The sequence below is a fragment of the Schistocerca serialis genome, chromosome 2 (genome assembly GCF_023864345.2).
Source record: "Schistocerca serialis cubense isolate TAMUIC-IGC-003099 chromosome 2, iqSchSeri2.2, whole genome shotgun sequence".
NCBI classification, from domain to species: Eukaryota; Metazoa; Arthropoda; class Insecta; order Orthoptera; family Acrididae; genus Schistocerca; species Schistocerca serialis.
In genome coordinates this window covers 549,823,160-549,848,676 of record NC_064639.1, presented here as the reverse complement: position 1 = coordinate 549,848,676, position 25,517 = coordinate 549,823,160, and the positions used below count along the sequence as shown (strand labels likewise).

Sequence of the window (25,517 nt, the reverse complement as noted above, 5' to 3'; positions counted from 1 at the left end):
TCCTAACGCATAAAATATTAAGTTACTGTTGCATGGCTCCATATATAAATTCTCCAGAAGTTTAACCTTTTTGACATTTATCATGGTAACTACTTGAAGAAAGCTATGTTCTCAACTCCCAAATGTCAAACAACGCTAGCCGGCATTTTCACGAGATCAATAACAAATTTCGAGCACCTAATTTGGAGAAGAATTATATTTATCGAGCTTCCAGCCGAGTAAGTTAGCGAAAAATCTGAGAAGCGTGTGTAAGATTCACTTTCAGCCTTTTCCCCGTCTCAGTCAGTCTTAACGAAAACTATGATTTCTCTCACGACCTCATTCGGATGGGTGTGTGAAGATTTTAAATTAAAAATTTTGTAAGCGGCCAATCTTTATACGGTGGGTATCCACATACCGCTTTTTAATGGTTCGGTGTATTGCTAGTTTACCCAAAAATAACGTCCCGTTCCACTGGTAAGATGTTACAGTTGGGGTCTAGTCACACTTACTTGCGGCATATACATCGGTTGTCTCACAAATATTATCGTGTTGTCTGTCTCAGGCGTTATGATCTTACACTGCAAAGACTGGGCGTATTCGTACACACAAGGTAAAGTTACAAGGATTGCATAAAAATATGGAAACACCAAAAATACAACTCATTACCACGTCTAATACGGTACAGGAAATCCGTTGGTATTCAAAATAGCTTCTAGTCGTTTCGGAATGAATAAATACAGGTCCTGTATGGTTTTGAAGGGAATCTTATTCCATTATTTCTGCAAAATAGTGGCAACTCCAGGTAGCGATGGGGGAGGTGGGTGATCACGCACGCTTCTCTCCATAGTAGACCGCAAAGGCTCAATAATATTGAGGTTCGGTGACTGTGCTGCCCAGGGGAGATGCGACAGTTCATCCTCGTGCTCGCAAGACCAGTCCTGGACGATACGAGCTTTGTGGATAGGCGTCCTGTGGCCTTGGAAAACAACCTCACGATTGGGGAGGAAGCATTGTACCGCGGTATGGATCTGATCAGCTAAAATGATTACTTAATCCTTGGCAGTAATGAAACCTTTGCTGAGCAACCATGGGGCCCGTGGAATACCACAATACTGCTGCCCAAATCATCACTGAACCACCGCTATGGTTTCACTCTTGGGACGTAAGCTCTGTCAGAAGTTGTAAATAGTGTGAAACAACAATCATACAACCAAATGAATTTCTTCTATTGCTCTTTAGTTAGGGTATTATGGATTCGGCACCACGTTTTCCTGTTTCGAGCATTTTCATCCCTATTGAGAGGCTTTGAATTCCATATCGTCCTGCACTTCCTTGCTTATGGAATTCCCTTCGTGTTGTATTGGTGCTGACAGGATTCTAGATTGCGACTTTCAGTTCTGGAGTGACTTTTGTAGCTTTCGTTCTCTTATTTTTCATCATACTCCTCTTCAATAACAGTCTGTTACGATCACTCAGCATTGTGACTTAGTGGATGACGTTTTCCCGCTTTCCCTGTATGCAGTGTGAATCACTGATACAGTGCCTACTGAAACACCAGACATTTCTCCTCCCTTGGTTCCTATAGCACCTACAATACGAGCACCAACAATTTGCCCACATTCGAATCCACTTACCTCCGACATAATGCACTCACAACTACTCACAACACTTTTTTTCACCACGGCTGACACTCGCAACGCATCGAGAATACTTCACGGGTGCCGCACGTTGTGAAATAAAAGAGCGCAACTCGCTTTTAGCATCTGCATTTATGTTCCAGCATGCATTTCTCACGTATTTCTATATCTTTGACAAACCCCTGTACGACCCACAATTTAACATCCTCAGTCCTTACGTAGCGTATATGCTATGTTCAACTTTTATTTTCTCATAGCTCGGGCAATAAACTAAATTTATTGCGACCCATTGTAACGTACACTTTACAGCTTGTGCATTCTGTGTGTTATTTGTTTTCGTTCCTGCAAGCTCCATGTAGGCTTCAGCATCTACTTGAAGAAACCTGTTTATCTCAGCGTCAGCATGGCTACGAGAAATAAAGGTAAATTTCTGCTTGTTTTAGTAATTTTGAGTTATAATGTGTTTACAATATGCTAATACAGCCTACACTATCAAATAATTGACATATAACTTTTATTTGTATAGATCGCGAGTTTATAAAATATTTCCGGTTTAGATTGTGTTAACAATCATCTCCAAATTTAAAATCGACAGAAAAAAATATTATTCGTAAAAAGTTCTATCTATTTACAACACTTAGAATATGAAATGTAACGAAAGTAACAAAGAACATACCATAAAATATTGTCACAGAGTGGAACACGTCAGATGTTGTATATTTAAGGACTGAGTTATAAAACTACTGTTTGTGATGCTGCTATTTAAGATACAAAGAGGCATGCGTCTGATAGAGGACACCACCATATGGACAATTACATACTAAAATTTATCATCGTAAAACGAAGTTAAAAATGTATACAAAAGAATGTTGGTGAGTTCAAGAGTTTAACAAGTGATAATAATCGAATATAGGTAGAGCATATAGAAGATAAAACAACATTTCAAATGAGCAGACTGTTAATTGATAGTGGAAGGTGTTCCTTAGTAAATTACGAAATAATTTAAAAAACAAAATGCAAGCTACGTCAAAGCAAAGATGTGCCGTCAAAAATTCATGTTAGTAAGTTATGAAATAATTCAACAAATAAAAAACAAAATATAGAAGGGCAGAGAGAGTGCGTTGTGCCACGGATAGGTCCCTTGCTGCCACCAAGGTCGCTTTCTTCCGTCGCAGTGTGTCTCCTTGTTGCCGTCAGTCGCCGACGCACTGTGAACGAGTAGGGGACGGCCCATCCGGAAGCAATCTGGCCAACTTCCCATATTCACATTTTATGGTATAATATTCGTTACTTTCCTTGCATTTCATATTTTGATTATTGTAAGTAGGTAGAACTTTTTACGAACAATATTTTTTCTGTTTATTTTATGTCTGAAGATTATTTCTATTACTGTCGAAACCGGTAAAATTTTATAAACACGCAATCTAGACAAACAAAAATTATATTAAAAAATCAAGATCTCTGTTCCACATTCAAATGGTTCAAATGACTCTAAGCACTATGGGACTTAACATCTAAGGTCATCAGTCCCCTAGACTTAGAACTACTTAAACCTAACTAACCTAAGGACAAACACATCCATGCCCGAGACAAGATTTGAACGTGCGACCGTAGCAGCAGCGCGGTTGCGGACTAAGCACCTAGAACCGCTTGGCCACAGCGGCCTGCTTGTTACACATTGTTAACCATGCCATTATTTCATGACACCAATAATGCGATACAGTTTCTTCGATGTAGAACTGGGTCTGCATTTATGAACGACCCATACATCCACAGCCAGAAAAGAGAACGCAAGAGGAAGAAGAAGAAGAGTAATATGATAACAAAGATGGGGTAGTTCCAATGAGGAAGGGTTACAGAACATCAGAGTCTGTGCCGATACCAACAGAAAAGAAGTTCTATTTCATGCATCTCACTGAGATGAATAATACCCAGAAAAGTCGTTTCAGATGTGGATTGTCTGGATGTAAGAGCTTCACATTTATGCAGCGCACTAAATGCTAAATAAATGTTTGTTTCACAGAAAAAAGGAAGTTATTTTGCAATTCCATGAACTAATTGTTGAATTATGAAAAATTTTCCGTTTGTTTCCACATACAATAATAAAATTTGTGATACTTAACATAAATATATTTATGTATCCAGTTTTCATTTTATAAATAAAATCCATCAAAGCAATACCTGAAAACGTTTTATTACTAGCATAAAAACATATTTGAGTTATAATGTAGAATATTTGCTATATGCACTAATGTTCTGTTGAATCACGCCAGTTTTTTAAATTTAAATTTAATATTAATATTATAGTCATGTTTTGTCCCACAACAACGTTCTGACCACCAATATAAACTTTTGATTCACAAAATCGAAGCTCAGGTCTAAGGATGTCAAAGGCAAATTAATATATTTTTCGAGTAATGACAGTTGCTGTGGTTGTCCCCCCAATACTTTAAGAGACAGTTACTGCTATCAGAAGTTCTTATAGACAGTCTGTGCACAATGCTCCGCTTAATTGTTGATATTTTAGATGATTTATGAAAATGTTCACTGAACACTATGAACGTCACTTTCGAGTAAATTTATAGTCTATTCCAGTGTTAATCTCGTTATTTCAGGCCGCAGTCAATTGTTTCGGGTCGTCGGGTACGTATTGTTCCGTTCTGCATTAAATTTCTCCCGTTATACACTTGTCACGCGACATCCCGCATAAGCAAACACAGATGCAATATTAACCCTTGCTTCCACGTATCACTTGATACGAAGCAGACTGAACTGCCGTCCGTCTAAGCGTTTTACCACGACGTCGGATAAACGTGGACACTCCATAAATGTTTGGGCACAGACAAACGTACTTGACTCGACCCACAATTCATTGCGAGCTCTCGGCTCGTTGGGGAGACGGGGAGGGGGTATCGATATAAGACGCTTACGATCAGTTAACCAGTACTTAAGGGCCAAAATGTTCTTAAATCGTATACACTGCAATAAATTATCGTACAATTCTTTATTACATTAGAAAATTCGCCTCTTTTGAAATACAAAGGAAAAGAAAATTACTACCCCGCCTCCACCCCCAAATTTGTAATATGGTGCAAAATACTCACGGTTTACATGTCCGAAAAGCACAACAGTGTGGGCTTATCTGTTCGGTAGAGAAGTTTCATTAAGTTTCATTCTTCAGTGAATGTAATGTCATAAATGTCATTGTGTTGAAGGAACATAAGTGATTTTCACTTTTTATTTTCGTTTAGCCGCGGGATCAGGTGTTCCTCAACTTTGTAGAGGTAAACAGTAGAAACACCGGTGTGAGGGTTATTAACGATCCGTGTTATTTACAAGGACAATCGTATCTCCGTATTAAGAAACGTACATTAATATTTTCCTTCATGAGATCTGTGACTCAAATCTTTCTAGCAACAGGAAAATATTGGACCTCGGTAAGTGCATATTGCATATTTTTTTCACAGAATACAACCGGAGAATCACAATACATAGCCAAATTGTTCCGAGAAAAACCGAAGTAGTAATAACAATCAATTATATTAAATTCTTCATTTGAGTGGCCACATCGTAGGTAGTTGTACTATTATTGAAGTTATTTTAATTCCGCCTTTGCAACTAAAAGAAAAAGCGTGTTTTTGTCACCAAACACGTTCCGTTTTATTGAAATAAAACATAATGAGCAGTGCATAATGAAAGATATTTACAATTGGCTGGCTTTCTAGATAGAAAGGAAGTTCATTACAAAAATGTTGATATTACTTGCGTACTTCGTATCAGATTTTCGCTCACATCAGTAAACGTCGTCTTCTTGCGCTTTTTGGAGTACAGTATCGTTTGTCAGTGGTAATTCTGCCTTAATCGCACATTGCTTTGCAGAACTATGCATTTTTATATGACACACATCACAGTGTCGCACCACTACTGTTTGTATCTTTCTGGCTAAATATGTCTCGTGAGTCATAAGTCAGTGTTATCAAATTTACCACTAGTTTTTCCTTTAATCTACAAATGTTCTCTTCCTCTGTGATTCGTCATTCAATTATGTTTATATGTACCTTTTATTTAACGTATATGAGAAATGGAGATGTAATGCCGTAGTTGAAGATCTAATTATAAGTAGTGGGATGGTGATGAAAGGGGGAGAAGAGGGGGCGGGGGGCGCGATGGAGGTGAAAGGGGAAGAAGAGGGGGAGGGGGACGACAAAACTGAGTAAAGAGCAACACAAAGTAGAGGAACTGAGAGCGTGTTGAAGAAAAAGGGAGTGAGAAGGAATAGGTGAAGTTAAAGGGCAAGGGGAGGTGGAATGAGAGTGAAGCGTAAGAAAGGAAACCGATCTTTTTTATTCTTCGATTTCCTACTCTTAATTGATTATTGAGTAAACGTATGTTGCGGGTAAACGCTTTGCGTTTATGATACGTGTAAATTTTGAAAAGAGAGGAACTGTGTGTTTACAGATATTTCTGACTTTCACATGTTTTTCTATTGTGCTTGGTCAATGGCGTTCCTGCTTATGTTTGTTCGTAAATGTTGATCATTTTATTCTGCATTTCCGTGTCCTGATGTGCTCTTTATATCTTGCGTCAAATGGCCTACCAGTCATCCCAAAGTAGATTGTCTCACAGTCTCTGCAACTGAGCTGGAAGGATTTTGGTTCTACTTTGGAATGTGTTCCTGTACAGAGTTATTCGTTTATAAGCAATGTTTATACCCTGTTTTTCCAATATGTTACGTATATTGCATGTTATTTTATTGTGGTAGGTCACTGTATGTCATTTATTTTGAATGTGCTGTTTGTATACGTTGGTGAGATTTCGTTTGTTTATTTCACCATTTGTGTCTTTATTTTTTTGTTAAACAGTATGCAAAAATATTATTCAGCTTACGTATCCTTTGCTTACAGCTGTTCCGCTGTACACTGTGCATCTGCTTCTCTTTCGCGTAAGTATTAGGTGGCGACTTGGCGACTGGGTGGGTGAATATTAGGCCAGACATATTGAATTCGTTCCTTAAGTGGTCACAGGATTACTTTTTTTTTCACAACTAACACACATCAGTTCCGGCAGCGTTCTGCTTACTTAAAAACACAGTTCCTACTGAGGTTCACATAGCACGTTCAGTCCGTAAGATCCCGACACGACTGAAAGGACGTGTCGAATGGTCGGGGAAGACCGCAGGCATACCGTCGCCAATAGGACTACGTTCGGGAGGTGCTGTAGCGCTCGTGTAGCTGATTCACTTTAAGTAACACGCCAAAGCTTGTTTTGAGAAATTAAACAGCCACTAGAGGAACTAAATTGAGGCAGCTATAGTAGACTTCGAAATAAAGTCGTTCCAGGTAACCGAAAGATGCTTTATTAGCGCATCTTCTTCTAACTGGAATTTGTGTTGCTTCCTGTAGTTTTCAGCTCCGATCGCCACAGACGTAGCCACGGGCCATAACTCTACAACACATGACGATAAAGCTAAGATCGGTTCCATTCCACGCTGGTCGCCTGGCACAGCAACCGGTACGAATTTCTTGAACTAAGACAGGCTTGGTTGCAAAGTTGTTTTATCTATTTATTAGCAGTAACAAGTTTCGCCCTTGTGGGGCATCTTCAGATCAACCTATGGGGTGTAAAATTAACACTGTGAGGCGTAGGTACATTAAAAACGGGGGATAGGTGTAGTATGATGCAAAGTTCCGGGACGTGTAGCCGTCTCTACGACTAATAACCGTGAACATACGCAAGAGTAATGTGGACAGCCAACATCCGTCTTCAATTATAAAGAAACATCATCCTATCGACATTACACAAGTAAAGGCATAAGGAACGTGAAAGAGGGAATAAAATGCCAAAGTATAACTACAATGTCAACTAGGAAGAGGAACTATTCCAAACGAAATAAATATTTAAAAGAGCGTTCACAAACGGAGCCAATGGCGTTCCGGCGTACACAGCACGGAGAGTAGCGCACGGCAGACGAAATGTAAATATAATGCGTATATTTTATCCATACTGGACGCAGCTGAACTCCGTAACTGTTCCTGTATAGGGTGTAGAATAACAACAGCCATCAGTCACTCTCATGTATAGTTTTATTGTTAGACAGATTTTTAACAGTTTGATATTTTATAGAGCTCATTTTACTCATTTAAAACCATTGCACTTATTTTATTTTAATTTGAATAATTTTGCTATTGGCGTAATTTATTGTTTCCGCATATGCAATTCAGTTGAGCAAACGGTTTTCTTAAGAACGTTGGGTAATCAACGCTATCTACTCTTAATTTCTGTTACTATAGTTGTATAATCTTGTCTTTACGACTCTATATTAGTGTGGCCGGCTGCGAGGTCTGACGTGTCTTGTATTGTCGAGCGCATTATATTTACATTGCGCCCACTGTACGCAACGACCCATGCTGTGTACACCGGAATGCGGTTGGCTCCGTATTATGTACGCTCTTTCAAATATTGTCCGCAGCTCGTGGTCGTGCGGTAGCGTTCTCGCTTCCCACGCCCGGGTTCCCGCGTTCGATTCCCGGCGGGGTTAGGGATTTTCTCTGCCTCGTGATGACTGGGTGTTGTGTGATGTCCTTAGGTTAGTTAGGTTTAAGTAGTTCTAAGTTCTAGGGGACTGATGACCATAGATGTTAAGTCCCATAGTGCTCAGAGCCATTTGAACCATTTTTCAAATATTTTTCTTCGTTTGGCATAGTTCCTCTTTCCACTAGATATTGTAGTTATACTTTGGCTTCTTTTTCCTGATTTCAGGTCCCTTATGCTTTTATTTGTCTAATGACGATAGGACCATGTTTCCTTATAATCTTTATCTTAGTGTCATACGCTGGCATTAAAGGACGGATGTTGGCTCTCCACATTTCTTCTTACATAAGTTCACAGTTATTGTTATTTGTAGAGACAGCTACATAGCCCGGAACTTTGCGTCATGCTACACCCAGCCCCCCTCACAGTGTTATTTTATACCCCAAGGTTAATCTGAAGGCCAAACGCCAAAGGCGAAACGTGTCATTGCCAATAAATAGATCAAAAAATCTGCAACCAAGAGTGTCTTATTTCAAGATGACAAAGTTGTCTATTGAGACGCATTGTAGTAATATTAACTTAGCTGAAGAGTAGCTGAAAGAGATAAGCTATCTCAGAGCCATCTCACAAGTCACGCACCTTCAGGAGTGGAGTTGTACTCTGGGAGCGATATGGCGCTAACGTTGACGTTGAACTCCAGCGAAGAGTTCAGCCGCAGGAGCGCCGTATCGTTGTACAAGCCACCACTGCAAAAATAGAAGAGAAGGAACAATTACTTAGCAGCCACATAATACAGAACATGTGAAAGGAGTGCCACTGATTTCAAGTACACTGCTGGTGACTAACACTTCAGTGTAACTGCAGAAAACGGCGGGAGTAACGCCATCTCTATAAGGAAAGATTCGGGAAGGGGTTTCTCCCTCACAAATTGCATGAGTTTGTTGATTCTTTGTGAGACCAGCATGTTACCCCTCGTGGAAGAAGAAACGTCTGTCACCAAGGGTTGGAATCGACCGTGTCAGGACAGTGGCCCATCGAGACTGCACTTTGTCTTTCTGCGATATATCTATTCGTGTTGTTTCGGACCCCACTACTGCCATGCAGATATGGGATCAAGAGGGTAACACTCAGTGCCGTGCAGGATGAGAGCGGCCCTGCGCTACTAGCGCCTGAGAGAACAGTCACGAGAAGAAGTCTCCAAAGTTTCTCATTAGTGGTTACGAGACGGTAGATCCGACAGTCAGCAGTAGCAGCACATCACAGGCACAGTCTTGTAGCTGGTGTATTGCTACATAAAGATTGATACCAAGGCTCGGAAGCCTGAGTATTTGTTATTGCTTGCCCGAGGCGATGGCGTTATGTCCGGCCAGCGATGGCCGAATGTCGCCTACTTTTCGGGGCTCATCATCAGTTTCCCTATCGCTCTGCTTTACAATAATGGCTTTCAGGGTTTGAGCTTGTAGCCTTTCCGCCATATCAGCAGACTGATAGGTGTTCTTGTGAAATTTTTACTCTCTTCCTTACGAAATCAAGCGGTGCTTTTAGAAAGACGTGATGTCTTCTCCTCAATGAGGTCATATTGCTGAGTTTACAATTCAAGGCTCCCACTCATCCGAAGTTAAATAATGTTTTCCATATTTGATCTGCTGCCCGCAACGCCGGAGTTCTCTCTGTTTGTGGTTTTGATTGCGACATTTGTCCATAATACATTTCTGCTGTGTAACATATCTCTGACATGGAATGACATAGCCATCCGAACTCAGTGTAGCTCGATGCCCAACTGAGTTAGGGCCGTTCTTGCTGACAACAATCCAACAAATCAGGTACAAACGTAGTCACAGAATGAAATTTCACTCTGCAGTGGAGTGTTCGCTGATGTGAAACTTCCTGGCAGATTAAAAATGTGTGTCGGAATAGGACTCGAACTCGGGAACTTTGCCTTTCAGGGGCAACTGCTCTACGAAGGAAGAAGATAGTGGATAAGGTACTGGCGGAAGTAAAGCTGTTACGACGCGTCGTGAGTCGTACTAGGGTAGCTTAGTTGGTAGAGCACTTGCCTGAGAAAGGCAGAGGTCCCACGTTTGAGCCCTCGGCTGGCACACAGTTTTAATCTGCCAGGAAGTTTCGACTTTAGTTACGTTTTCTTTCTACTATGCCATCTACACACATTAACTAAAATTTTGTTACTTGGTCTCCTTTCTGATGTTGCAGTTTTAATGACGATCATTGTACATCTGCAATGAAAAAATTACATTTAAATCTGTTTGAGATGGTGTGAGTATGATTATCTGCTGATTATTAAATAGCTACAGGCATCAGTTCTAGTCAGTATATAGACGCAAGACAGCTGGAGTCCCATGGAACGTCTTCCTGCTTAACGTTAATGTTCAATTGATAAGACGGCGTTGAAGATTAAGATTCTTTTGCAGCCATTAAGTCGATGAATGCCCTTCTTGTTTCGCGAATTAAATATTTTAAGATATTACAGTCAGCCAGTATAGCCGTATCTACCCACCTTGGACGGCCAGTTTTGTGAAATGGTGTAGATAGTGGATACGGAAAGACTTAGGAATACTGGTGTATGAAGTTTGTCGATGGTTTGTTTAATGGAACGTTTCGTCGGCGTTACAGTAATGTGGCTCGATGCCCTATCTCTGACGCTTTAGATTTGAGGTGTTTAGTTTCAAACCAAGCCACGTCACAATGTCGGTCATACTGATCTACACATACCATCCGTTTATCAGTATCAAACAGTACCGTGTCCTGGAAAGTAATCTCTCATATTTTAACCTCTTGGTGTAGTATAAGGCTTTGAATATTGGGGTGAGTTTCAAATCCTTAGTTGTGAGTGCTGAGTGTGTTGACGGCCAACATGGTGAGCGCGGAAACTGCTACTCAACGTAGCCCAGACGCAGGGAGAACGTACTTCGACAACCATGTCCTAAAGATACGCAAAACTTGGGCTTGTGTGCACACAAACCCATTGCCAACTGGCAATTCTGTGGCAGCACCAAAGGTGGTTGACGTTCAAGAACGGTTGGTGAAGCACTTTGGTGCATAATTGGCAAATGATACTCGTGTGCAGTACTATATACGTGAGATTGAAAAGAACAAAGTGATTCAAAATGTGGTTTCAAATCTAAGTCGAAATAAATTACACAATAATCTTGGGAACAATGGCTTCAGATCTTCTAGTATCCTGAATACTTATAGACACCATCAATAACAATTAATTCACAAAATTTGAACACCATTCTCACTGCCTTGCGTCTAGGCTACAACAGCAGTAATATAATAGTACATAAATTAGAACATAAATTACATTTCTTTTTAAATGTTAAGAAAGTCACTTGGCGGATACTGCAACTCATCCCCTCATTTGTGCTAAGCGGTCAATTTCACATTTTTCTACCTCTTTGTCGTTATTTGTTTTCTCCTGTTTTATCACTGACTTCCGATAGCTGAACAGTATCTGCCCCTCTTTTTTTCTTTTATGTTAATAGTCATCGAGTGAGATGGCCCAGTGGTATTACAGAGGCTGTTGAAATCTCCGTCCAGTCATTCAGAATTAGGTTTTCCCTGATTTCCGTAAACTGATTTCCCTAAAATGCCCCGATGGATCCATTGAAAGGATACGGCCAATTTTTTCTTCATTTTCCGCATTCCGTGCTTGTGCTCCCCCTGTAATGTTTTAGCTGTCGATAGGTTGTGAAAATCCTATTTGCCATCCATCCTTCGATGATAAGCAGGAATACCATAGTTACAGATGTCGGTTCTTATTATCTGAAAGTCAGCGTCCCTGAATGACCACAGAGGGCGCAGTCCGATCCCCGGTGTAAGGAGCTGTTTGAAGAGGAGGAAGCAAGTCAAGGAAAGCTGTTTTCAAAAGATGACATTGAAGGCTGGAAGAGGAATGTGAAGAGCGCATGCCCCACCAACACTGCAGTCTCACGGTGCATTAAAGCAGAAGCAGCCGACATCGTATGGTAATCTGGATCTGGTCGTATGGTTACCTTGTTTCTGTGTGAAGGTTAGGATTGAAACAACGTTTTATGTGATCTATTAGGACGTCGGAGGATCGCAACAGCAAAGCGCCTCCGCCAAAATCTTGACCAGGAACCTATGTTTCCAATGATGATCGATTTTCTATGTGGAATCGAAAGACACCGAATCATTTCTATGTACGTTGACGATGTACAGATAATATATCAACACAAAACGTTATCTTTGCATTGCCTGGAGACTGTGAGGTACAGGTCACACTTCAATGTAATTCTTAGCAAATAACATTGCTTATCATGGTGCCGGAAGCGATTTACATACTTCCTAACTGCAATAGCAGCGATTGTGCTTGGCATGGGTTCGACAGGAGCTAAGTAGGTTTATTGAGACGTGTAGCACCAGACGTCTACCCACAGATCGCAATATACCCGTAAATTACAGAGCGGTGGTTCGTGGCCATGGGACTGGCAGCCTATAACATAGCAGGTGTACTCCGTCCGGTTAAAATCAGGCGAATGTGGTGGCCAAGACACCAACATGAGTTCACTATCATACTCCTCAAACCATTCCTACACAATTCTGGCCTTGTGGCAGGGATGGTTATATGTTGGGAGATAACGTCGCCCTCGGGGAAGCCATAAAACATAAATTTCACATTTCCCACTGCTGTCACGGAGCCTTCGAGTACTACTGAAACTCTCATAGAAGCCCAGGCGAGTGAGCACTATACCATATTGCTGCCCCTTCACCAGCTTACCACCGTGGCGCAATACATGTTTTGTTTGAGCACCCGTTCGTCTGGATAACAGCGTCTTTGGACACAACCTTCGACGTGATTCATCAAACTCATTTCCATTGATCCACAGTCCACTCTCGATGATCCCGTGGCCACTGCAATCGTAACTGGCGATGTCATTGAGTTTGGACAGAAAGACATAGCGGCCATCTGCTGAGGAGCACAAGTGCGCTAAACAGTGTGTTCTGAAACACATGTACCTACTTCAGCATTGTACTCTTTTGTGAGATATGCCAGCTTCTTCGGTTTACAGAGCGAGCAAGACTCCGAGCTCCACATTCTGTGATGAAATGAAATGTCGTGTGGCTAGGGCCAATCGTCGGGTAGACCGTTCGCCTGGTGCAGGTCTTTCGATTTGACGCCACTTCGGCGACCTGCGCGTCGATGGGGATGAAATGATGATGATTAGGACAACACAACACCCAGTCCCTGAGCGGAGAAAATCTCCGACCCAGCCGGGAATCGAACTCGGGCCCTTAGGATTGACAGTCTGTCACGCTGACCACTCAGCTACCGGGGGGTGATGAGGCTCGGACATCCAACACCTTCTCGGTTACTACTGGTTCCGCCGTCTTTCAACCACTTTCCATAGATCCTCACGCTGGTAGCCCGTGTACAGTCGACCAGCTTCGTATTTTCCGGTATGTTCGTTCCCAAACACAGGGCCATAACAATTTGCCCTTTGTCAAACTCGCTTACGTCAGTGCATTTCTCCGTTTGCGAGCGGTATCTTTGCTAGAATGGCACCCCTTTCTTCTCTGCTCCGCTTACGTCCTTTCCTTACCAAGACGCGAACGTTCCCACAAGGCCAGCAGGCGGCATTCAAACTCTCGACGGCAGCTGCCGCGTCACCACGGCGAATGGAACAGTTCCTGCGTCGTGTGACTTCGATGTCGTCAGACACTTTCCTGGCTTTCGGCGTGAAATCAAACGCAAGAGAGGCAAGACTTCGATATCTACATCTACATCCATACTCCGCAAGCCACCTGACGGTGTGCGGCGCATGGTACCCTGAGTACCTCTATCGGTTCTCCCTTCTAATCCAGTCTCGTATTGTTCGTGGAAAGAAGGATTGTCGGTATGCCTCTGTGTGGGCTCTAATCTCTCTGATTTTATCCTCATGGTCTCTTCGCGAGATATACGTAGGAGGGAGCAATATACTGCTTGACTCTTCGGTGAAGGTATGTTCTCGAAACTTTAACAAAAGCCCGTACCGAGCTACTGAGCGTCTCTCCTGCAGAGTCTTCCACTGGAGTTTATCCATCATCTCCGTAACGCTTTCGCGATTACTAAATGATCCTGTAACGAAGCGCGCTGCTCTCCGATGGATCTTCTCTATCTCTTCTATCAACCCTATCTGGTACAGATCCCACACTGCTGAGCAGTATTCAAGCAGTGGGCGAACAAGCGTACTGTAATCTACTTCCTTTGTTTTCGGATTGCATTTCCTTAGGATTCTTCCAATGAATCTCAGTCTGGCATCTGCTTTACCGACGATCAACTTTATATGATCGGAAATAATAAAATAATAAAATAAAATTTCGGAAATTTCTAGAACATACTAATTACACATTATATATTTAACAGACAGTTTGAAAGAAACATATATTATTTGGATCATGCATATCGGTGCATGTAATCACGTCCAGGACGTGGATGATCGATGTTTGGAACACTGCATCTCTGAGATCTAGCATGCACTGTGCTTTTCACTTTCCACCGTGCCAAATGTGTACTGTGAGTATTCATTCGGTGGAAAACGACAACCGCCAGAGTGAACTTCTTTCACTAACAATATGTTGATAAGAGACCAGCGACAACTGGCACGGATGTTAGAAGCGGGTAGACCGGCCACAGTGCGACAGATCACGCGCCAAGTCAGTGCCGGCTGTACATGAAAAACCAGTGAGCAGCCCTACACCACCTCACGGTGGGTGAAAACACATATCATACCAGTTGTAAGTCAATTATAGACTGATTGCCATAGTATCGTTGCGGATCAAAAACTAAACAAAGAGAGCCAAGGTAAGCGTGCAACGCTCATATCTATAATCTCTCACATCCTGTGAGAATTTTCAAGGCTTTATAATGAACACATTATTTTTGTCAACAGTATACATGATTTTATATTTAATACATTAATTCTGACAAAACTGTACTTTTCATAAAACTAAGAATTACGGTCACAAGAATGTGGCACTGGATTACTGGCTATTCAAATCTAATTCAATTTTACAAAAGAATATTGTAGAATGTGAAAGTTTTCATCATAAATAACTTCTGAAACAAATTATTTTTTTAAAAAGAAAATAGTTATTTCAAAGTAGAGTACATCGAGCTTAACACAAATAACTTTTATCTGTGTAAAAATATTAGATACCTGTAATATATATTTTATAGATATCTTAATTTTATCATATTTCTTTAAATATAATGTTTCACTAAAACTGCACTATTACAAACAGGTGCTGATGACTAAATAACGAATAAAAAACTCAATGTGAAACATTCTTAATAAAATTTCGGAAATTTCTAGAACATACTAATTACACATTATATATTTAACAGACAGTTTGAAAGAAACATATATTATTTGGATCATTAGTTCCTCCTTTTTTTTAGTTACTCCCCTTACTGCAAAATATATGATGTGATGATATACCTTTATTACTGTAAGATAAATATAAGTGTGATATTTGACTATAACTCATAAGAAGTGTATTTATAAGTTACAACAAATGCTATATGAAATATAATCTTGTATATGGTGATAGTATCGCATAATTCAGACGCAAGTTAGTATCAAGAAATTCTACGAAAACTTGTCTCAACTACTACAGGGATACAGATTTGCTCCTTGACAACGTAAGGAAAATTTCCGTCAAGGCACAAAGAAGATACAAAGTTAGTTCCTGAATTTCCCCACATCACTGAACTGGTTTCGATAAAAAATTCTAAATACTTCGAATTTTCCAAACATTCTGCATGACAAGCACAGTACTACACGCACAAACAAAGTTGACACTCGGCGCGGGGGCTGATGGAACCGACCGTAAAGACATTTCCCATTTACAATCGCTCTCATCAGCCACCGCGCCGAGTGTCAACTTTGATTGCACGAAAATTACTTTAAAAAAAAAAAAAAAAGGGTTTCACAGCAAAACCAAACCCGAAAAGAAGGTAGAAACTGAAACCTGAAGTAACTGATTTAACAAGGAATTTTGGCCAGAGAGATCAGCGGTCTAGAGAGTTACCAGTTGCAAAAGATTTTAGAAGCACGGGGAAAAAGTAGTATGGAAGCAAACCGTTGATTTCAGGCAATTTAGCCAGAAAGTTATTCATATTTTAAGAATGAGTATCCGGAAACTGAAGTAGGTTTTTCTACATTGCGTTAGCGTGGGTGCAAGTATACACCAATGAACACTCGAAGTTTTTTAAAAAAGTCGGCTGAACTCATGAATCCAGGTACCCATTGGTATGTGCCTGTGGCGGGCAAAGGGTACTTATAAAACTACAAAAGACGATGCATCCGACTTCAGGCATATGGAGGAAATGTCATCGAATGGGAGTAGTTTGTCAAAACTGTGGTTCACTGCAAGGTATGGAGGTGCTAATATGACCATCGTGGTCACCTGATTACAGTCCCACTGAGTGCATGTTCTACTTGACAGCAAAGTATGTGCAGCTTGCACGCAGGTCCAAGAAATCTCCTTGAATTAAAGTGTTGATTGAGAGATTCCTCAGTGTTTCAAGAGCTTGACTTGTTCCCTATCATCAGAGCAAAGTGGGGTGCTACATGCAACTCGACTCATGAGTGTAATTTTTAGAAATACACTCCTGGAAATGGAAAAAAGAACACATTGACACCGGTGTGTCAGACCCACCATACTTGCTCCGGACACTGCGAGAGGGCTGTACAAACAATGATCACACGCACGGCACAGCGGACACACCAGGAACCGCGGTGTTGGCCATCGAATGGCGCTAGCTGCGCAGCATTTGTGCACCGCCGCCGTCAGTGTCAACCAGTTTGCCGTGGCATACGGAGCTCCATCGCAGTCTTTAACACTGGTAGCATGCCGCGACAGCGTGGACGTGAACCGTATGTGCAGTTGACGGACTTTGAGCGAGGGCGTATAGTGGGCATGCGGGAGGCCGGGTGGACGTACCGCCGAATTGCTCAACACGTGGGGCGTGAGGTCTCCACAGTACATCGATGTTGTCGCCAGTGGTCGGCGGAAGGTGCACGTGCCCGTCGACCTGGGACCGGACCGCAGCGACGCACGGATGCACGCCAAGACCATAGGATCCTACGCAGTGCCGTAGGGGACCGCACCGCCACTTCCCAGCAAATTAGGGACACTGTTGCTCCTGGGGTATCGGCGAGGACCATTCGCAACCGTCTCCATGAAGCTGGGCTACGGTCCCGCACACCGTTAGGCCGTCTTCCGCTCACGCCCCAACATCGTGCAGCCCGCCTCCAGTGGTGTCGCGACAGGCGTGAATGGAGGGACGAATGGAGACGTGTCGTCTTCAGCGATGAGAGTCGCTTCTGCCTTGGTGCCAATGATGGTCGTATGCGTGTTTGGCGCCGTGCAGGTGAGCGCCACAATCAGGACTGCATACGACCGAGGCACACAGGGCCAACACCCCGCATCTTGGTGTGGGGAGCGATCTCCTACACTGGCCGTACACCACTGGTGATCGTCGAGGGGACACTGAATAGTGCACGGTACATCCAAACCGTCATCGAACCCATCGTTCTACCATTCCTAGACCGGCTAGGGAACTTGCTGTTCCAACAGGACAATGCACGTTCGCATGTATCCCGTGCCACCCAACGTGCTCTAGAAGGTGTAAGTCAACTACCCTGGCCAGCAAGATCTCCGGATCTGTCCCCCATTGAGCATGTTTGGGACTGGATGAAGCGTCGTCTCACGCGGTCTGCACGTCCAGCACGAACGCTGGTCCAACTGAGGCGCCAGGTGGAAATGGCATGGCAAGCCGTTCCACAGGACTACATCCAGCATCTCTACGATCGTCTCCATGGGAGAATAGCAGCCTGCATTGCTGCGAAAGGTGGATATACACTGTACTAGTGCCGACATTGTGCATGCTCTGTTGCCTGTGTCTATGTGCCTGTGGTTCTGTCAGTGTGATCATGTGATGTATCTGACCCCAGGAATGTGTCAATAAAGTTTCCCCTTCCTGGGACAATGAATTCACGGTGTTCTTATTTCAATTTCCAGGAGTGTACATAATGACATAATGACCCAGTTAAACACGTAACTGAAAGTAGATGTTTTCTATCATCGATGTTGCGCTCTGTAGTAGATAGTGTACTCACTGGGCAAAGTACGGGTAGATGAACGCCTCGGAGACTCCCACAACCTGCTCAGTGCCCTCGTCCACAGTCAGGTCATACTCGCCAGCCACCACCTGCAACAAACGTTCCGCACACCCGTGTCAAAAGAATTCAGTCTGATTCGAAGCACTGTACAGAATGAGCAGGACACAAACCAAACCGCAGCAGCAGTTGAGTGTCCAGTGAAATCAGTACGTGATTTCAATGACGATTATATACTAAATACACGAAATAGACAAAACCCTCAAATGAGTAGGGCAAACAGTAAGCAGAATACATTCAAATTAAAAAAAATGGTTAAAATGGCTCTGAGCACTATGGGACTTAACTTCTGTGGTCATCAGTCCCCTAGAACTTAGAACTACTTAAACCTAACTAACCTAAGGACATCACACACATCCATGCCCGAGGCAGGTTTCGAACCTGCGACCGTAGCAACCCCGCGGTTCCGGACTGCGCGCCTAGAACCACTAGACCACCGCGGCCGGCACATTCAAATCATTTACACCGAAATATACGGATTACTGGTTGCCCCCGTCACTCTCACTTTCAGTCAAGCTGTATTAAAACGTCCTTACAAGGAACGGCACTGAAAATAAGAGTGGCGGAATGAAGAAGATGGCCATGTTAAATGCTCAAGTTATAGGAGGAAACATGGAAGATAATATAATAAAAAAAGTACTTCAAACAGACCATGGATTGGATAAAACACGTAGAAGTCTGTTGTATCATGCTCACCCAGAGGAAAATAACCATATTATCGTGTAGGGCCGTCAAATGGACAGTGCTATAAAAGTTTATGTGTTTACTATAATTTATTTCAATTTAGTACTCGCCAGAAAAATTTTAATTTTTCCCCCAATCTCCATTTTTTTCTGTTCAGATGTACCTAATAATGCAACTTTAGCTTGCAAAACTGGTTGTACTAATAAAGGATTCTTCAACAGCTGCTGCGGTTTTACATGTGGCGTCTGTTCTGTCAGACAAGTCCGAAAGAACAGACACCATTTTGATCTAGCAACTGCTATGAATGAAGACACAAAGGAATTAAAGGTGGTGGTGGTTAGTGTTTAACGTCCCGTCGACAACGAGGTCATTAGAGACGGAGCGCATGCTCGGGTTAGGGAAGGATGGGGAAGGAAATCGGCCGTGCCCTTTCAAAGGAACCATCCCGGCATTTGCCTGAAACGATTTAGGGAAATCACGGAAAACCTAAATCAGGATGGCCGGAGACGGGATTGAACCGTCGTCCTCCCGAATGCGAGTCCAGTGTGCTAACCACTGCGCCACCTCGCTCGGTGCAATTAAAGACATTAGCTGCCAGTGGGCACTGATTTACATCTGCGTGGCAAGTTGAAATCTGTACCAGACTGGAATCCGAACCTGGGCAGATGCACTGACCAACACACCATTCGGACACAGTGGTCACCGCAGCTGGGTCGACTACCCTAGCACGCCTCCTGTCAGACGCAAATTCTCAGCTCATACCACACACCCTACTGATGTTGTCTGGGTCTGACGGGAGGCATGCTAGGGTAGACCGCGCAGTCTGCATGACGTAGTAGTCAGTGCACCTGCCTAGTAAGCAGGAGACGTGGGTTTTAATCTCGGTACAACACAAATTTTCAACTTGTCCCATTTATATAATCAGTGCCTACTGGCAGCCAATCTCTTTAATTTCTTTGTGTCTTGCTGCGGATTTGTTTAAAAGGAATGCATTCTCGCAGCTGTGAGTGCCCACAATATAAAAGTGTATTACTTGCAGCATGTGCTGCGCTCAGGGTAGTTCACTTCTGGAGGTAACTAAACTGTTTGAAGCATTATACCAAACACCCGTTTGTAACATTCATACAAGAACTTACTGGCATGTAGACATCCCGGGACAGAGACGGGAGAGAAGACGTAATAAGTAGCGAAGAGCACAGTTCTACGTGAATAGTTTCTTGTTATACAAGTTACCTCACTCTGAAAACCTTCCTCACCGTCCTGCTTCCAAAAAGAAGAAACATCGTATTGATTCTGCACTTGACATGTAACGACTCGCTTTTTCTTATCCAAAAACTAAATAACCCATATCGTATCATAATACTGATGCAACTTCGAGAATTGACATTGTTATAAAATAAATAAGGGTCTGCCATCCTCAAAGAAGATATCTTTGAGAAACTGCGTTGCCTGAAATCAACCAGAATTATTTTTGCAACTAATGATAATGCTAGTCAATATTTTATAAATCTTAAATTGAGATTATTGTCCATGTTTCCAAGTCTTCCGAAAGGACATGAAATTCTTTAGATAACTATTGTTACAATGGATTAAAGTGCGTATTGATATGTACCGTTATGCTCGATCCTAATTCTTTTAAATGCTTCAATCTATAAATATAAACAATTTAAGATGACGATAACCAGATCATTTAATCTTTATGGAAGAATTCCTGAACCTCTGCAAACACTTATTAGAATGGTAACCAGTCTCTACGACAACTGCTGGTTTACCCCGCCGCTACAAATAATTTTTAAAAATCTCTTCATTAAAATTTCACGAGTCATTTCATTATTAAATTTCATGTCATAGGAGCATCTTTGACAGGTTGCACTCATCGTCAATGTAGATGACGTTAATATCAATTTCTTTGGAAACGGGAAGACTACGAATTTATATAATACGATGACGAGGCAAAATAAGCCAAGTCGAAGGCACCTTTCAGTTGTCGCATTATACGAATGGAGCAGATGCCTTGCCTAAATACAACATCTCTCTCAATGAAGCTAGGTTTGCTATCTTCCAGTGAAACAAGACATCTGCAACGACCAGATGATATTACTTACGGTTCGCCTTCGACAAATGAAACAAAGTCTGTCAGTGAAACAAATTTTCCTTGTTTTTATCGTTTCGTCGGTATATTTTTCTTTGACGATCCTACTCCAAACAGTACGTCACACATGTAGCTCAACGCTAAGACCATTGGGGAACAAGAAAAAAATGGTTCAAATGGCTCTGAGCACTATGGGACTTAACATCTGTGGTCATCAGTCGCCTAGAACTTAGAACTACTTAAACCTAAGTAACCTAAGGACATCACACACATCCACGCCCGAGGCAGGATTCGAACCTGCGACCGTAGTGGGGGAACAAGAGTGGTGCACTGTCAGAAGAGAGTCTAAGTTCTGAGATTCCTGCAAACGCAGTTCTGTCGCGGTCTGGTTGACAGGTGGACAACAGTGCAGGAGTGGAATGGCGCAGCAAATGGAAACGTACTCCAAAGCAGAAGTACGCGAAACAGTACGATTCTTATGGGTGAAACGCTAAATTGCACATTGATTCACAGTGAAATTCTGTTGGTATCTGGACTAAATGCAATGTCGCGTCCAGCCACAGTGAGCTAAAGCCAGCCGGCAGGAGTGGCCGAGCGGTTCTAGGCGCTTCAGTCTATAACCACGCGACCGCTACAGTCGCAGACTCGAATCCTGCCTCTGGCATGGATGTGTGTGATGTCCTTAGGTTAGTTAGGTTTAAGTAGTTCTAAATTCTAGGGGGTCGATGACCTCAGATGTTAAGTCCCGTAGTGCTCAGAGCCATTTGAACCATTTTTGAGCTAAAGCCAACAACTTCAGCAAGGCCGCGCAGTCGTGTTCGTCGAGAAGAAAGGCCTCCGGTGTCGACCACAGCCGACACTGTCCAGGTAATCGAGGAACTGAATCGCAGCAGTCACAGATTTTCGAAGGATGACGATGTTCACATAGAAATTCTCCGGTGGCTCCGTGAGCAAGGCGCGCATCTCTACTGTCGAGGAATTGAACGGTTGGTTGGAAGAGCGCGCCGACCGTCCTTTACAGAGACTTCGTGAATAACTTAAAAATTAATATCAAATATTTGCGTTACTTTGAAGTGTGGTGCATTATTCGATAAAAGAAACTTTATTCCTAAGTAATGTGTAACTTACTTTTTGAAATCCCCTCGTAATTGTAAAGTATTTAAGAATATGTATATAGATAGTCTAACAATGGAAAATGCAGGACTGAATGTAACAATACTATGAAAAGCAAAGTAGCCACTCACCAAACACACACACACACACACACACACACACACACACACACACACACACGAGTCGTGCGTGTGAGTTGCGTTTGTGTGTGCGTGTGTCTACCTCTATTGTTGACGAAGGCCCAAAAGGCCGAAATATTCATTTGTGACAGTGCTTTAGTTGAGCCTATCTGCGAGTCAGCATCTCCGCTATATAAATATCTTAATAGAGAAAACGGGAAACAGAACAGCAATAGACTAAATTAAACAACTTTACGGACCAAGAGGATGGAAACTAGAATCACGGAACAAAAAAATTTAATGCAAACTGAACATCTACCAAGGAAAGCCAACAATGTGGGGTGAGGAATTTATCAACTGCGAATGTTTGGCGGAGACTGTCAGTGTGAGTATTCGCCTTAAAACCAAGAAAACCCTCTCGACGGCCTCTGGCTCAACTCGGGAACTGGGAATTATTGAGATTCAGGCGCAGCACTGGGTAGAAGAATAAAGCAAAGTGCCATACCTTCAATACAGGAATTAACCTGACCAAACACTCCATAAAATTATAAGAAAATCATATGAACATTAAGAAACTCCGGATAGATGCACGTAGGAATCAGACGCCGAGGGTTCCGTACAAACTTAATTATGTACATAGGTACTTCATCCATCCTGGGAATGCAGAATCTTTATGATTTTGCCTGTTATCGATATCGGTACTGACAAGATATCAGTACCGGAAATTCCAAGACTTTGGAGGATCACAAAAAAAATTCTTCTCATGTAACATAATTACAAATTACGAATTTTCGAATTTTTTTCTCTGCTTGATGCATCTGCCCGTTCCTGAGAACAAAGGTCGTAACAAAGGGTGAGACAGACAGTCGGATAAAATGATAAAAAAATATTTCTGTCGTGTCACATAATAAACTATTGACAATTCTCGGATTTTTTCCTTTAATTGTACTGTGAAACCTCGCGTCTTGGCAAATCTCACGATTCTAGGTCAACAGAAAGTTTTTATAGGTTTTGATGAGTAAGTTTGCGAGTATCTAAATACGTGGCATAAATGGCCGTACCTTTTGACTGCTTTATCTTACAGGCTTAAATTTATTACACCGACAAGAGAGCATTTACTTTAGTATGTGACATAACTTTCAAATCCATACGCGTGCCTGTTCCTGAGAAAACAGATTCTCAACAGTCGGACTGACAGACAGATGGACATCAGAGTGATCCTGTAAGGGTTCCGTTTTACCGGTTGAATTACGGAACACTAAAAACAAATGGAAAATGGAAATGAGGTCCCATGCGTCTTGACAGAGCGTAGGGGAACAATGCGGGAGACCCGCACCGCCCTACTAGATAAGGTCCTTGTGGAGGTGGTTTGCCGTTGCCTTCCTCCAACCGTAATGGGGATGATTGATGATGAAGACGACACAACAACCGCCAATCAGCTCGGACAGGTGAAAATCCCTAACCCCGCCGGGAATCGAACGCGGGACACTAAAAACAAATAATATAACCAAATAATACAACGCGAACTGTTCAGATGTCTTTTGTTCCTAAGAGGAATTTTCTTATTAATTGACAGCCTTGTTTATTAAAGAAGGGTACATTTTTGTTTACTCTTTTCCCTTTTATTTTCGTATGTATGTCTTTTATAATTATTGTTTGAGAATAGCATATATAGACGAAATTCGTAGAATTTAGCCTAACCGAATTGCGTACGTCGTACCAGGAACGACTTGGTACTGAACTTTTCTACATCCAGAACCTATTGCATTCCGTATCACATTCTCAGCTGTTATCAAGAAAGGAGGAGGTGCTGTACACTATTAGGAGGGAAGCGCGTAGTCTCCCAAGCCATGAGTTTATTTCATGTCACATACTTACAACGTAATCAGAGACATTCAGGTTGATGACGCAATGTGCAGCTGTGAGAATCCACTCTTCTGTCAGAATGGAGCCCCCGCAGAAATGCTGGAACCCGGACTCGTCCGGTGTCTTCAGGGATACCACGTACGGGAACTGACCTGTTGAAGGAGAATACTCACATACTACTTCCATATTTAGTAAGAATGAAAAGATGAAGATGCACTACGTCGATCATGTACGCTTAATGTTAAAAAATCGTATTAATTGTGCATCGTCATTTATGAAGAGTAAGTGGAATATTTGATTAAGCAGTCAGTTGAAAGTTTAGACCTGAACGTACGATTCAATTTCAGTCTTCCGGTAATACTGAGCTGTGTCATTCAAGAACACCGAGCATTCAGCATCCTCTTTTCGCCCAATTACGTTACTAATTCGTTTCCAGAACAGTCCCGGTCAAGAATAAATCACAGAGAAACTCATCAAGGCTTCTGTCCTATTCGGTTGTGAAATAACAATCACCACACCACATTTTCTTTTAACTCGATTACTACGAAATATTCCGACGAAATGAATTGATAGATCACATCGCCACGTTCACATGAAAGTGTGTTGCTCGTGTCGACTGTCAGAACGTGAGACGGTTTGCCAGCCAGGCGCTGAGAGGCCACCGAGGGAAAATTCCACAGTATTTCCCAGTTATGTTTTGATCTGGCCTTCAGCTGAATAATACATTCAGTCACTTCATTTGTATACACTATTGGCCATTAAAATTGCTACACCACGAAGATGACGTGCTACAGACGCGAAATTTAACCGACAGGAAGAAGATGCTGTGATATGCAAATGATTAGCTTTTCAGAGCATTCACACAAGGTTGGCGCCGGTAGCGACTCCTACAACGTGCTGACATGAGGAAAGTTTCCAACCGATTTCTCATACACAAACAGCAGTTGATCGGCGTTGCCTGGTGAAACGTTGTTGTGATGCCTCGTGTAAGGATGAGAAATGCGTACCATCACGTTTCCGACTTTGATAAAGGTTGGATTGTAGCCTATCGCGATTGCCGTTTATCGTATCGCGACACTGCTGCTCGCGTTGGTCGAGGTCCAATGACTGTTAGCAGAATATGGAATAGGTCGGTTCTGGAGGGTAATACGGAACGCCGTGCTGGACCCCAACGGCCTCGTATCACTAGCAGTCGAGATGACAGGCATCTTATCCGCATGGCTGTAACGGATCGTGCAGCCACGTCTCGATCCCTGAGTCAACAGATGGGGACGTTTGCAAGACAACA

At 42.4% G+C, this 25,517-nt stretch overlaps 1 protein-coding gene across 1 annotated transcript in view; it reads right to left on the bottom strand.

Annotated features, from left to right (window-relative positions):
- Positions 1 to 25,517, bottom strand: part of LOC126456199 (trypsin-1-like) — a 164,030-nt gene that overhangs the window by 17,433 nt on the left and 121,080 nt on the right. Inside the window, exons 4-6 of the mRNA XM_050091953.1 lie at positions 24,242 to 24,381; positions 18,296 to 18,387; positions 8,790 to 8,896 (exon numbers count right to left, since the gene is read on the bottom strand). Coding sequence (XP_049947910.1) covers positions 8,790 to 8,896; positions 18,296 to 18,387; positions 24,242 to 24,381 — 339 coding nt within the window. The remainder of the gene's footprint in view (positions 1 to 8,789; positions 8,897 to 18,295; positions 18,388 to 24,241; positions 24,382 to 25,517) is intronic.